The 14,502-nt window shown below is 50.1% G+C and overlaps 1 protein-coding gene across 3 annotated transcripts in view; it reads left to right on the top strand.

Annotated features, from left to right (window-relative positions):
- The first annotated feature begins 248 nt into the window (after positions 1-248).
- Positions 249-14,502, top strand: part of Tbc1d2 (TBC1 domain family member 2) — a 39,911-nt gene continuing 25,657 nt past the window's right edge. The window contains exons 1-4 of one of the 3 annotated variants that reach the window (XM_070010515.1): positions 249-860; positions 4,857-4,998; positions 8,929-9,079; positions 13,810-13,943. In XM_070010515.1, the coding sequence (XP_069866616.1) occupies positions 498-860; positions 4,857-4,998; positions 8,929-9,079; positions 13,810-13,943 (790 nt within the window). In that variant the 5' untranslated portion in view covers positions 249-497. The remainder of the gene's footprint in view (positions 861-4,856; positions 4,999-8,928; positions 9,080-13,809; positions 13,944-14,502) is intronic. The other 2 variants (XM_070010524.1, XM_070010529.1) reach the window with 2 other exon arrangements.

The following is a 14,502-nucleotide window of genomic DNA, read 5'->3' as shown; positions in this document are numbered from 1 at the left end:
TCCGGACGGTGGTCCAAGAGGCCCCTAAAGGGAAGAGGCGGGCGGTCCACGAGGCTATAGAAGGCGCCATCCCTGTTACTAGGCGAGCCATCAGAACAATAAACCCAGGAACCGTGGTCTCTTCACAAATCATTCCCCACACTAGCCTACTCCAGACCTACTACGCCTTTAATCCGCATCTCCCTCGCACCGGAGAGCTGCCCTCACTAAAGATGGCCGGGAGGGTGGAGTTTAAGACAGGAAGTAGGCGTTTCCTGGAGAAATCGATGGAGGTCGTGAGGGGCGTGGCCTGCGGGTGGCAGGGGCGGGGCCTAGCTCCCAACCTGGTTTACCGCTTTTGCGGCTCATGCATGTCAGCCAATCGGAGCCCGCTGTCCTCTGCTGGGGGACGGGCATGTGTGGCCCCGCCCCCTCTCAGGTGTCCACCTCTTCGGAGCTGCCGGCTGGGTCTCCGGGGTTTGGGCTAAGTGTCCCTCCGTGGGCTTCGGCTGGCAGCGATGGCGAGCACTCGAGAGGACACCCCGGAATCTACCCCTTCTCTGCCAGACTCGAGAGAGCCCCCCGCGTTGGCCAGGATCCCGGACTTGGAGCCTGAGGGCTGCGCCCAGTCCCTGGAAACGGCCCCCAAGAAACTCTGCGGATATTTAAGTAAGTTTGGCGGTAAAGGGCCCCTCCGGGGCTGGAAATGCCGCTGGTTCTTCTACGACGAGGGGAAATGCCACCTGTATTACTCGCGGACGGCGCAGGACGCTAACCCCCTGGACAGCATCGACCTCTCCAGTGCGGTCTTCGACTGCAAGGTCGACGCCGAGGAGGGGACTTTCGAGATCAAGACCCCCAGCCGGGTGATCACCCTCAAGGTAAGTGGAACGGTGTCCTCCCCCTAGGTGACCGCTGGAGTGATCACCTCCGAGTGCCCGGAGCTCGAGCTTTACAAAGGCTTTCCCACCCATTTCCTCCGTGTGTGCCCCTGGGCATGGACCAGGCTCTCATTCCATGGCTTAAGAAACTGAGTGATTGAGAGATGAAGTGAACGGCCTGCCCAGTGGTGTGGTCTGCGCTTAGAATCCTGGTGGCTTGGGGTGAGGGTGGGAGGGCGGGTTCTGTTCCGTTTGGTTTGGTTTGGTTTGTGCTGTGCTGGTATTGAGCCTGGCTGCTGTTCCTTGGCTTTTTCTGCTCAAATCTGGTGCTCTACCACTTGAGCCACACTTCAGATATTTTGCTGGTTAATTGGAGAGAAGAATCTCTCAGATTTGTCTGCCCAGCTGGCTTCAAATCACCATCCTTAGGTCTAATCTTCTGAGCAGCCAGGATTACAGGTATGAGACACCAGAGCCTAGCTATCCTTGAGTCTTTGTACCTCTTGTTGCTATGTAAACTGTTCTGGGGTGTGCCTAACTACAGTGGCTATAACTTTCTCACTTGGGATTATGGTCAAGATACCATGGTCACTGTCCTCAAGGCCAGGATTCCCTTCTTGATGTTTTGGCTGAAGGAAGTGAAGCTCACGTTGGCAGAGGTTAGGAGGAAAACAGATAGGTTTCACTGGTCAGCCTATATTGTTCAGCTAAGCATGTCTAAACTAGTGGATACTTGGTAAATGCTTGCTGGATGAACATACTTGCATAGGCAGGATAATGGAAACCAGGCAGAATGTGTGTGTGAAGAGGAAGTGTACCACCACTTCACGGGGAAGACAGATATGGGGGGCAGAGGCAAGTCCAAGAAGGTTGCCTCCCTCCCCATCCCCATCCCCATCTCCCCATTTTCTAACCTCCAGATGCTTTGGCATCTGGATGCCTACATGTTTGGTTCTCCTTGAGTCTTGGCTGGTGACCACATTGGAGGACTCAATTAAAATAATGGCAAGAAAGCTGGGAAGGTAGCCCATTGTAGAGTGCTTGCCTTGCATGCATGATATCCTGGATTCGATTCCTCAGCACCACATAAGCAGAATAGGCTGGAAGTGGCGCTATGGCTCAAGTGGTAGAGTGCTAGCCTTGAGCTGAAGAGCTGAGGGACAGCACCCAGGCTCAGAGTTCAGCCCCCACAATCAACAAAATAATGACAATAACAACAACAACAACAATAATAATGGCAAGGAAGGCATTTTAGAGGGCATATCTTCTTGGGTCTCCTATAAGTGAAGTGCTAGGTACAGGTTGTTGAACATGTGGTTTTTACTATTCCATGAATCCTTGAATGTGCTTGGCTCTGAGCTAGGCCCTGGGATATAGAGTGCTTAGACCTGTCCCTGCCCGCAAGCCACCCTCAAGACTCCTTAAGGTGTGATGAGTCAGGCTGACTTGGGGTGGGGAACACAGTGAGATGCCTTACCAGGAAAAGGAGGTGACCAGAGAGGGAGGGGCTATCCAGCAAGGCATCCCTGTGACCTAGAACTGTGCTGTGACCAGAAGACAAAAGGGAGGAGGGTGCTGCAGGCTGAGACATCAGAAACCATCATGTCCTTTGTACAATATTAAAAAAAGGAAGAAAGAGAGAGTGGGGGAGGAGAAAGAAGAAATGAAAGAAAGAGGGAGGGAAACAATGATGCACTCATAACTGCCAAGCAAATTATTGGAGCCTAGGATACATGTACAGGGCCTAGAAGATCAGCTGGAAACGAGGCATGGTGATGTACACCTGTAATCTAGGGCACTACGGGTGATGTGTTTGAGGCCAACTTGGGCTAAAGAGCAAGTTCAAGGCCAGCTTGAGATTCTGCTTCAAAAAAAAAAAAAGACTAAAAAGTGTTTTGGGTTTTTTTTAATGGTAGAGCATTTTGAAGAGGTGTAGGGGTGGACTAAGAAGCTTGGACTTTGTCCTGTAGGTTATGGAAGTCGTTTAAGAACCCTGAGCGAGAAAGAATAATGAGACTGGAATGCTCACAGAGCTCATTCTGGCTACTAGGTAAAGACGGATTAGGGAAAGGTGAATCCAGAGTCAGGGGCCCATGCAGAGGGAACGGTGGTTGAACTAGAGCTGGGGAAAGGCAGAGGGCAGTGGTAGAAGAAGTAGAATATGGAGAGATGGCAAGGGATGGCCCAAGTGACTAGCTGGCTGCCTGGTTAGATTGGCTCAGGGTCTAGAACTGATTCTGACACAGAGTAGGTGCTCAGTATATATGTATCTTGTGACTTGTTTAATAAAGGGATTGTTAGGGCTTGGGCAGAGTTTGTCAGCATTAAGGTCAAGGAAGGGGCTGTGGTCTCTGAGGGACCCTGGATGGAAAGAGAAGATTGGTGGTCATCATTCCATCTCATAACCACCTGTATGACAGGCTTGGGTCTTTCAACCCCTCATCTGTGGTTCTCTAAGGTAGAGTTTGTCTTGCTTGCCCACAGAGCTTGCTACTGCTGTCATAGGACCTTAATTATGGGCAGTTTGGTGGGGCTCACTGTCTGCCCACTCCCATCCTCTGTGCCCATATGATCTCATGCCTTCTCTTGTAAGCCACACATCTCCTGACTACAGATGACAATCAAGTTCTAGTCTAGAAATGGAAGACCAGGTTCTGGGACCAGCACTACTCAAATATGCCTAGGCCATCCCGGAGATATGTAGAAATGGCTGGTCACTCTTACTTGCCTCCCTCCCCAAGGACCAGGAAGTTACTGGGTATGAAAGTGGATCCTTGGACCATCCAGTGCTAAGAAATCAGCACCAGCACTTACTGCTAATTTGTTTGCCGTGCTGAAGCCCCTAGACTGTGCTACCACTTTGTCATGGTGTATGTGTGGCTTCCCAGGGTTTCATTGCAACCTGCAGCCCCCATCACATCATAGAAAATGGGGTCAGGGCCCACCCTCATCAGAGTTCCAAAGCCCTTTTCCTTGTGTCGCAGCAGAGACAATCTCCCCTGCTCCTCTGTCCAGCAAACACAGTTGGAGCATCTGCTATGTGCCAGATGCTGTGTTGGACATTTCATCCTTATATCTTATATTTTATTTATTTATTTTTGTTGTTCTTGGTCATAGGGCTTGAATTCAGAGCCTAGGCGCTGTCCCTGAGCTTTACCACTCAAGGCTAGCACTCTACCATTTCGAGCCACAGCTCCACTTCCAGTTTTCTGGTACTTAATTGGAGATGAGAGTCTCATGAGCACCAGTGGCTCATATCTGTAATCCTGGCTACTCAGGAGGCTGAGATCTGAGGATGGCAGTTCAAAGTGAACCCAGGCAGAAAAGTCCCCCATGAAACTCTTTTTTTTGGGGGTGGGGGGAGGTCCGTTCATGGGGTCTGAACTCTGGGCCTGGGCGCTGTCCCTCAGCTCTTCAGCTCAAGGCTAGCACTCTACCACTTGAGCCACAGCACCACTTCTGGCTTTTTTCTTTTTGCTTATGTGGTGCTGAGGAATCGAACCCAGGGCCTCATGCATGCAAGGCAAGCGCTCTACCACTGAGCCACCTTCCCAGCCCCCCACTGTGGCTCAAAGTGGTAGAGCACTAGCATTGAGCAAAAGAACTCAGGGACAGCACCTAGGTCCTGAGTTCAAGCCCCCACCACCACCAACAACAACAAAAAAAAGTCTCACGGACTTTCCTGCCCAAGCTGGCTTTGAACCCCAATCCTGAATAGCTAGGCTTACAGGTATAAGCCACCAAAACCCAGCTCTTTATATCTATTCTATAAAGCAGCTGTTTATGAGGAAACAAGCCCAAAGAGGTTAAGGAACCTTTGAATGGGAGCTCAGAGCCAAGATGTGTATATTTCAGAGGTGGGTACCCATCCACACTGACAATATTTGGGGGGGGAAGGGAAGAGAGAAGGCCTGAGCCGCCTGTGACCTTCTCCCACAAGCATACCCGTGCCACCCAGTAGGCACAGGCCTTGCCATCTAAACCTATGCTTCTCAGGCTCCTACCAAACAAGTGATGCTGTACTGGCTGCAGCAGCTACAGATGAAGCGCTGGGAATTCCACAATAGCCCTCGGGCCCCTCCTGCCGCCCTGGACCCCACCCTGGCCGGGAACGGGCCTGCCCTGCATCTGGATCTAGGTATGTACTAGGAATGGATGGATGTCCTCCTGTCACACACCCAGGGCTCTGGGAGTCAAGCCTTTCCCCTGCTGCTGGGGAAGAGTGGGCATGACCCCCCCCCCACTTCAAAGGAAGATGAAAGCCACAGACTAATAAGGGTAAGAGCAAGGTCTGGAGGCCTGGGTTCAAATCCTAACTTCATGTGATTTTAGGCACATTGTATTACTTGTCCTGCTTGTTTCCTTCCCCATACATTGAGTTTAAGAAATGATTCAAACTTGAGGGTGAGGACAGGAGGGAGAAAATGGGGGAGAACAAAGGAAGGGGTGACATTGGGCAAGAAGAATTGTCCTTATAACCTGAATTAGGAGATTATAACTTCTTTGAATAACTGCTATTAAAACAACAACCCCAAAAAGCTCAGTGCTGTGCTGGTGGCTCACACCTGTAATCCTAGCTACTCAGGAGGCTGAGATCTAAGGATCACAGTTTAAAGCCAGTTCAGGCAGGAAAGTTCATGAGACTCTCCAACCACTTAAAAAAAAAAAAAAAAAGACAGAAATGTGATTGTGGGTGAAAGTGGTAGAGTGCTAGCCTTTATCAAAAAAGAAAGAGCTCAGAGCTAGCACACAGGCCCTTAGTTCAAGCCCCAGGACTGGCAGAACTGGCAACAAATCAATCAATCAATAATTCCTGCTTCTTAGAACAGTTGTGAAGCTCAACTGAGTCTATACACTTCACATGGTCAGAACAATGTCTCTGTGTTGTCAGAGCTCACAGACATCAGCTGCTGTCATGACAATATGATGGGATGTCTCAAGAAGTAAAACCTACATAGAGTTGAGGAGAAGCTAAGAACAGATGCCGTGCTGTGGAGGCTTCCTCTACAAATGCTTTCGTGCTGTGAGCAGCGCACCTGTCTATTGTTTCCAGAGGACAGAGTTGTTTGTTCCACCTGCTTCAGCACTGAAGTCTTTCATTCATTTGTTTGTTTGTTCACTTAACTTATTTATTTGTGGTGCTAGCCAAATATTCTACCAGTGAGCTACATCCCTAGCCCTTGGCTTTTGTAGCTCAGGCTGGCCTAGAACTCTTGTTCATCTTCCCCCTGACTCTAAAGTGCTGAGATTACAGGTGTATACCACCATGCCTGGCCACAAGTGAACTTGTTTGATCCCGAGTTCTAGACTGTCACCACATAGATGAGTCTGGAGATCATGCCCTCCCACCACTGTGCCTCAGCCAGGAATATGACTGGGAAATTTCATTTATGGGAAGGGCACTCTGCCCTGCCAACTCCCTGCAACGGTGTGGACTTTCAGGTTCTAGGACCAAGTCACAGAGTGTCTGAAATGCTGCACGTCAAGTTGCCATGCCGTTGAATTGGCAAAGGCAGGACTTGGTGTAGCTGCCTCCTGGGCCACTGTCCCTGGATGCTTCACATGTCCATCACAGGTGGATCTGCCCATGAGAGTCTCTCCCTTGGTAGATGACCCCATGTACCATGTTTCCTTGACCTCAAGCAGTGACAAGTCACCAACCCCCTGACCCTGATAGACACCAATTGCCAAAAGCACACACACACACACACACACACACACACACACACACACACACACACACACACACACACACACACACACACACACACACACACGGCGGGGCCTGTTGAGCCAAGCCCCACTGGGGGCTGGGGGTGGAGGCACAGGCCCCATGATTGCAGTGACCAGGGTGGTGGCAGACTCAGGAGGCTTCCCTTCCTGAGACCTGTCCCACAGGAAACCAAGCCAAATCTCCCAGACTCAGGGCCAAAGCCAATCAGGCTTGCTGGAGAATTGAGCAAGTCTACGAGCTGCTACGGATCCACTGCCTGGAGCAGGCTGCTCCACCGCTGCAGCCCTGCCCTTCCTGAGGAAGCAGGGCCCACCCCAGGCTAGGGGAGGCCTTCTGATCTGCTTGTGACTCTGAGTCAGGGATGCTGTCCTGTAGAAAGCCTTCGGTCACTGCCTTTGAGCAATCTGCAGGACACACTCCCTTCAGCTTTTCATCATTTACAACTATTTCATATGTCTCCTAAACCATAGTCTTCCACAGTGCCAAAAAAGCTCAAAGGGGGGAAAAATCCAGATCTATATGATAATATAGATAGGCAATCAACGGCTCAGTGGGAGAATCATAAACCCATGGCCTGAATGTATGTTGTGTGGTCACCTCCCTGAGGGCTTTTTCCTGGCCAGAGGGGTTCCTGGGCCTCAGGCTATGGATCCTGTTTCTGTAAAGCACTAATGCCAGTGGTGGGCAGCCCTCTCTCTGTACTAGCTGGCTCTTCCCAGCTGCCTCTACCAGAGAGGGACCCCCGTGAGTCCCACCTTTAGTGGAAAAGCAAAAATGCATTTGAAGCCATAACTTTCACCTGCCAGCTTTGATTCTGACCATGGACCTCCTGCCTTTTCCTCATCAAGAAAAGCAACCAGGGGCTGGGAAGGTGGCTCAGTGGTAGAATGCTTGCCTCGCATGCATGAAGCCCTGGGTTCAATTCCTTAGCACCACATAAGCAGAAAAAGCCAGAAGTGGCACTGTGGCTCAAGTGGTAGAGTGCTCACCTTGAGCTGAAGAGCTCAGGGGCAGTGACCAGGCCCAGAGTTCAAGCCCAGGACTGGCAAAAAAAAAAAAAGAAAGAAAGAAAGAAAAGAAAAGCAACCAGTGGATTGCAGTTCAAAGCCAGGCTGGCCAGGAAAGACCATGAAATTATATATACATATATATATATATGTATATGTATATGTATAATGTTGTACAGAGGTGTTACAGTTACATGAGTAGGATAATAAGTACATTTTGTAGCGAGCACTCCCTTGTTTTCCCCCTACCATCACTTCCCTCTCCACCAACTCCTCCCACCCACCCCCACCATGAGATTCTTATCTCCAATGAATCACCCAAAAAAAAAAAAAAGAGCCGGAAGTGGAGCTGTGCTTGAGCAAAAAAGACGGGGACAGCACCTAGGCCCTGAGTTCAAGCCCCAGGATACACACACCCGCGCGCGCACGCGTGCGCACACACACACACACACACACACACACACACGAATGGCTTTTGGTGTTGCCAAGTACTGAGCAGCCAGACTACCTGGCACAGCCTTTTGGCAACTAGCCAGTGTATTGTCCCATTTGTTTCAATGACTGCCAAGCTTTCCTCAAGTGGACTAGCTTTCTCTGGCCCTACCATTGTGTTTAGTGTTGTTGGCAGATATAATGCACAAGTGAATTCCTCTCCCTAAGTTTTTCAGCCTCTCACCAAGAGGGCTCCAAATGAAAGGTATCAGCAGCCAAGTAAGTTTCTTGATGAATCAAGAGACTTAATCATTTAAGCAGTCCTGGTTCTTTCCTGCTGTTTATAACTCTCCATCCATCTTCTTCTCAACGTACTACCTCCTTACTCTTCTATTTGATGAAAGCATCACAATGTGCCTAACCTGGTTCCAAGTTTTTAGAGCTTTACATAAGTCCTGACTTAAGGCTATTGCAAACAAGACCCTTGGCATATAAAGTTTCTATGCATCTCAGACTTCTTCAGGATGGATTCTCGATGTAGGATTCGATATCTGCAGGTCTGAGGTTGGAGGCGTGGCTCTGCAGTAGAACACTAGTCAATGAGTAAATGTGTCAGGTACCAAGTTCAAGTCCCAGTCCCAGACCAAAAAAAGAAGATATCTGCAAGTGTGCATTTTTTCAAGGGGTTTCCAGGAGGGCTACAGCAGCAAAACAATCTGTTTCTAGGCTGCAGAGATGCTGGAAAAGCTCCCGCTGCTGCAGTTAACCTGCAAGGCAGGCTGGCTATTTGGGCAGCTGCCCAAACCCTCCTTGCTATGGGCATGGGCTGAGCCCAGCACAGGTCAGCTCCTTCCATGTACAGTGCTCATAGGTTGATCTGTCCTTGGCTCCCCAGGACAAGGCGAGGAGGCAGCGCTGGAGGAGTTCCTGTGTCCTGTGAAAACGCCCACTGGGCTGGTGGGGGTGGCGGCCGCCCTGCAGCCGGCCCCTGCCATGCCTTCTGCCCTCCACAACATCTCTCTCAAGCACCTGGGAACAGAAATACAGTAAGTGTCAGTGGGGTATGGGGCAGCCAGGCCTCCAGCGGCCCCTTCCTTAACTGAGGCTTGAAGGCCAGGCCTCATGCTCACTACAAGCACTATACCACTTAAGCTATGACTTCAGTCCTTTTTGCTGTAGGTATCTTTTGGATAGGGCCTTGCATGTTTGCCTCGGATGACCTCAGATTGCACTCCTCCTAACTGCTTTCTGGTAATTGGGCCATAGGTATGAACCACCATGTTATGGTTGAGAAGTGGGTCTCATGAATTTTTTGTCTGGGCTGGCCTTGAACTCAAGATTCTCATGCCTCAACCTCCTAAGTGCTGAGACTACAGGAATATACAGTTGCACCTGACATTTTAAATATTTCATGTGAAGGGGAGGGGAAAAAAATGAAAAAAAATATTTCATGTGATTAATGGAAAATAGAGCACATAAAGCCACCCTCTTCCTACATGGTAAGACCATCTCAAAAAAAATTACTCATAATCTTCCCCCATACCCCTACCAATTACTCATGATCTCATCACACAAATATGTTGGGAAGTTGGTATATCTCTTTCCTCTGTTTTCCACATTTAGATATCTATAATCAAAATCATATTGAATGGAATAGATTATGATGGTTTCACAAAGTTCAAACATCTAATTATTCACTTTTAATATATGTAATTTATTTTGTCATGTTTTTTGTATATAATGTATACATCTTTTGCCATTGTCGGGCTTTGTTTTAAACAGTGGTATAAAAGGTAGCAGTTTGGAGACAAACAGCCTGGGTTTGGATCCTGGCTCCATCAGTCATGGACTATGCCACCCTTGGAAAGTTGGTTGCGTTCTCTAGTTCCCTTCCTTTGTGTGATAATAACTGTTCACTTTGCAAGGTTAGAGTGGGTTGGGTTGGAGGTGGCTCAGGTCAAGCTAGCATCCTGAGTTCAAACCACGGTCCCACAACAGGGGTGGATGGACAAGGTTAAAGTGGGGGACTGAATTCACGCAGACTGTGTCAGAACTGCACCACACCATCCCAAGCATGTAAGAAGAGCTGGCCGTGGCTGCCATTGTTGCCGCAGGTGAAAAACGAGCTGTCAGGAATTCAGTCTGTGCCCAGCACTGATTGCATTTGGCTTCTTACTTTCTCTGTAGACCTCAGATGACCCCAGCCCTCTCCTAGGGCAGACTAGATTGCCTGCTGAACTTGGACGAGGCTCCTGGCTGCTGCAGTTCAGGCCCAGGCATCTCTGGTGGCGTCTGTGACTAGGATGGGCAGTGCCCTGCCCTGGAGCAAAGCCGGCATTAGAGAAAAGTCAATTTGGGGGTCACAGTTGGCATTTAGAGGGAGGGACCTGGAACCTAGGGGAGAGAAGGGTGGGGAGAGGGAGATATCTAAGCTGGAAAGAGGCGCCAAGACACCAGACAGTTAAGCCCTCCAGAGGATAAGAAGCATCTGCAAGACTCATCCCTGAGGGATGGGGGGGGGCGTGGTGGGGGGGGGAGGAGGAGGGAAGGCGGGGGGCACTGGGAGTGTGCTGCCAGGAAAGCCTGATGAGTCCAGCCATCGGGCACCCAGGGGTGGCCCACCTCCATGTGGCCAGACACATGCCTGGTAGAGGCCCCGGTGGAAGTAAAAGAGAGGACACGCAGAGATGGAGAACGGAAGGAAGTTTCAGTGCATTCCCCCAGTCACTTCTCTCCAGTCCCTCGTGATGGCCGCAGAAAGTATGAGGCAACACTGTAAGAAAAGGGCCATGTGTTGCCTCGGGCTGGGCAGAATTCTGAAGCTCAGCTGCCTTTGTGTAGTGAATCCCCGAACCCTAGCAGGCCTGGGAGCTTGCTGCATAAGCGCAGGTCCCCCTAGGGCCGGGGACCCCCGCAGCACTGTCAGCTTCTTGTGCCCTCACTGTGTCATGACATCATTATGTGCACTCGGACGTGGAGTTCGCATCCAGCCCTGCCCTCATCAACTCTATTTATCCTCTTGCATCTCACCTCTCCTCTCTGTCCAGTGGGCATGTAACAGTACTTAGATACGTGGGTTGTTGTGAGGCTGCAGTTTAGCCCTGAATGTGGCCCATGCACAGCCCAACCAGTGTTGGTTGTGGATGTGTTCATCACACCCATTGCAGTTGAGGAAACCGAGATAAACGGGCTTGCTGAAGCTTGTCCCTGCAGACATCTTTGTCTGTCACTGTGCTGCTCTCCTCTTTCACTCTACATGGCAAATGACCTATAAAGCTGGGCATTGGGGGCTCACGTCTGTAATCCTAGCTACTCAGGAGTCTGAGATCTGAAGATCACAGTTCAAAGCCAACCCAGCAGGAAAGTCCATGAGATTTACCTCCAATTAACTCCCAGAAAACTGGAAGTGGCACTCTACTACTCACAGTAGTAGAGTACTAATCTTGAGCAAAAAAGCTCAGGGACAGCACTCAGGCATGGAGTTTAAGCCCCACAACTGACACAATCAAAAAAGTCAGAAATTGAGGTGTAGCTCAAGTGGTAGAGTGCCAGCCATGAGCAAGAAAGCCAAGCAAAAGTATGAGGCCCTGAGTTCTAGGAACCAACAAAAAAAAGAAAAGGAAAAAATTGATCTATGAATTACTCCAAACAAAGCATAAAAATTCGTGTGAGAGAGACACATTCTTCAAGAACAGTTAGCTGGCGAGTGGTGTTCACCTGGTCATGTCAGAAAGCATGGAGCTCCTGGTGCCAGGGCGAATATGCTAGGACTTAAAAGACTCTGCTGCCCTAAACTTGGGGTTCCTGTACCCTCGCATACCCCAGGGATGACTGGTCACAAGCCCTGGGATATGTTAGAGGCTGTGGTTCCTGGCAAGGGAAAGTGTGAGCAGCCATTGCCGATGCCCCGCCCAGCCTGTGGCTGCAGGGATGTTCCTCAGAGCCCCGCAACATCTGAAACTTGTGGTTTGTGAAATCACATGACAGGACCCAGCCCACAGTGATGTACTCATCCAGGCCATGGTTACTCTTCAGTAACGAAGTGGGGGAAAGGAAGAACTAGGGAAGGGAAATACTAGCCCAAGGAGTCTGGGACCCATTATAATCAGACCTGGGTCAGGCATTAGGAGTATTGGATTTCTATTTCTTCTCTGCTTTTAATTTATTTTATTTAATTTTATTATTTTATTTTATTTTTATTTTTGTCAGAGCTTGAACTCAGGACTTGGGCACTGTCCCTGAGCAAGCTATTTTACTCAAGGTAAGCGCTCTAATGCTTTGAGCCACTGTTCCACTTCTGGTTTTTAGGTGGTTAATTGGAGATAAGAGTCACACCGAGGGCTGGGAAGGTGGCTCAGTGGTAGAGCGCTTGCCTTGCATGCCTGAGACCCTGGGTTCGATTCCTCAGCACCACATAAGCAAAAAGAAAAAAAAAGCCGGAAGTGGCGCTGTGGCTCAAGTGGTAGAACGCTAGCCTTGAGCTGAAGAGCTGAGGGACAGCGCCCAGGCCCAGAGTTTAGGCCCCACGACCGGACCCTCCCCCCCAAAAAAGAGTCACACCTACTTTCCTGTTGGGCTGGCTTTGAATTGCAATCCTCAGATCTCAGGCTCCTGAGTAGCTAGGATGACACATGTGAGCCACCAGCTCCTGGCCCTCTGCTCTTAATTTAATTAATTTTTCCTTCAATCCCTCCACAATCTCATTCTTTTTTTATACTGGATTCAAAAAAGGGGCATTACTAGCCAACCATATAGACATAAAATGGACTATAGGGCCAGGGTGTGGTGATACATGCCTGTAATCCCAGCACTGGCAAGGCAAAGGCAAGAGGATTGTGAATTGAGGAAAGCCTATCTTTAAAAAAGAAAAGGAAAAGGACTATAAGGGACAAATTCCTAGAAAGACACCAATTAGTGGAATTGACTCAAGAAGCAATAGATAACCCAAGTATACCTAATCAACAGTAAGGAGATCCAATTTCCCATCAAAACCCTTGGGACTGATGGCTTCCATGGTGAACTGCATGGGATGTGTGAAGAGGGGCAGGACTGTGCTCCCATGGAGGGGGAGGGGAGAGAAGCAGCCTCTAATCCAGGCACCCACCTTCCTCTAGATTCCCGCTTGAGAAATAAGTCCGCTTTTATATCTTGCAAGGAACTCAGTTAAGTGGTCTTTCCGTGTGACTTGTTTTGAAGTTCTCTGTGAGCCATGCTCTCAGACCTGCCTTTGTGCTACCTAGTTCCCTCCTATAACCCACACAAGTATTGAACTTGAATATCTAGTGCCTAGGCCTTAAAGAAGTGGCACACAGTGCCACGGCCTAGACAAGTGCTTGGCCAGCGGGCAGCCTGGGCGTCCAGTGCAAAGGCACCCCGGGGCCTTAATGGTCTAACCAAGTCGTTAAGAGGCCAGGTGGAGGACTTAGAGCGTTAGTTTGGCCAGTCCACTCAGCACATGTGAGGCACTATCTGTATTTTAGGCACTGTTGTCAATCCCCAAGTAAGGGTAGTAGATACACATGGAACTCATAATCTAGCAGCAGGGCCGGAGCTAGCCCAGCTCCTAGACACCATACAGTGTGCCCAAGAGAAAGCGCGGAGGAGAATGGTGAGTGGGCCTGGGGAGGCTCTCAGGAGGATTAGTCACATAGAGTTCCTGGTGACTGGGGTGATGGGGGGATGGGGCATGGAAGTGAGGCCCACCCCCATCCCCCGCCAGAAGACAGCAGGAAGGGTGTGGGGCTGCCAGCCTCCCACTCCTGGCTTCTCCTTTCAGAAATACCATGCACAACATCCGCGGCAACAAGCAGGCCCACGGGACGGGCCACGGACCTCTGGTGGAAGAGTCCCCACAAAGTGTGGGGCCTCAGAGAGAGGAGCAGCCCTCAGGCCCTGAACCCAGCACCCCGGGTGAGTGCAGTGGGGGGGGGCTGCTTTCAGAGGCCAGGCCTCTGAGCTGGAGGTGTGCTTTCCTGTGTGTGTGGGGGGAGGGGGGAGGGTGCGCGTGGGCATGATTGCAAAACTTATGCTCCTGTAACGAAATTCATAGACTGTATGGCTTAAACAGATGACACTTTCTTCTCCCAGCCAGATGGAGGCTGGAAGGCCTCCGTTAAGCCACTGTCAATTCAGCACCTAGTGAGGGTTGGGCTTCCATACAGTGCCATCTCGCTGGCCACTCCCGTAACTAGAAGTCAGAGCTCTGACCTCTTCCTTTCCTTCTAAGGGCACCCATCCTGTCTCAGGCTCCACCCTCGTGTCCTCCTCTAAACCCAGTTACTTCCTGAGGGCCCGCCTCCTAGCCCAGCACACTGGGGACCAGGGCTTCACTGGAGCAATGTAGGGAACACTGCATTGAATCCACAGGACTATGTCAAACGTGAAGTGCTCCCCTTCACCAACCTGGGGCTTCCAGACATTGAGGAACACTGATTTTTTAAATTATTGTGGTGATACATACTTAACAAAA

The sequence above is a fragment of the Dipodomys merriami genome, unplaced genomic scaffold (genome assembly GCF_024711535.1).
Source record: "Dipodomys merriami isolate MVZ:Mamm:240054 unplaced genomic scaffold, mDipMer1.0.p SCAF_11, whole genome shotgun sequence".
NCBI lineage: Eukaryota > Metazoa > Chordata > Mammalia > Rodentia > Heteromyidae > Dipodomys > Dipodomys merriami.
Note: the sequence above shows the minus strand (reverse complement) of the source record. Positions and strands in the feature narration are given on the sequence as shown.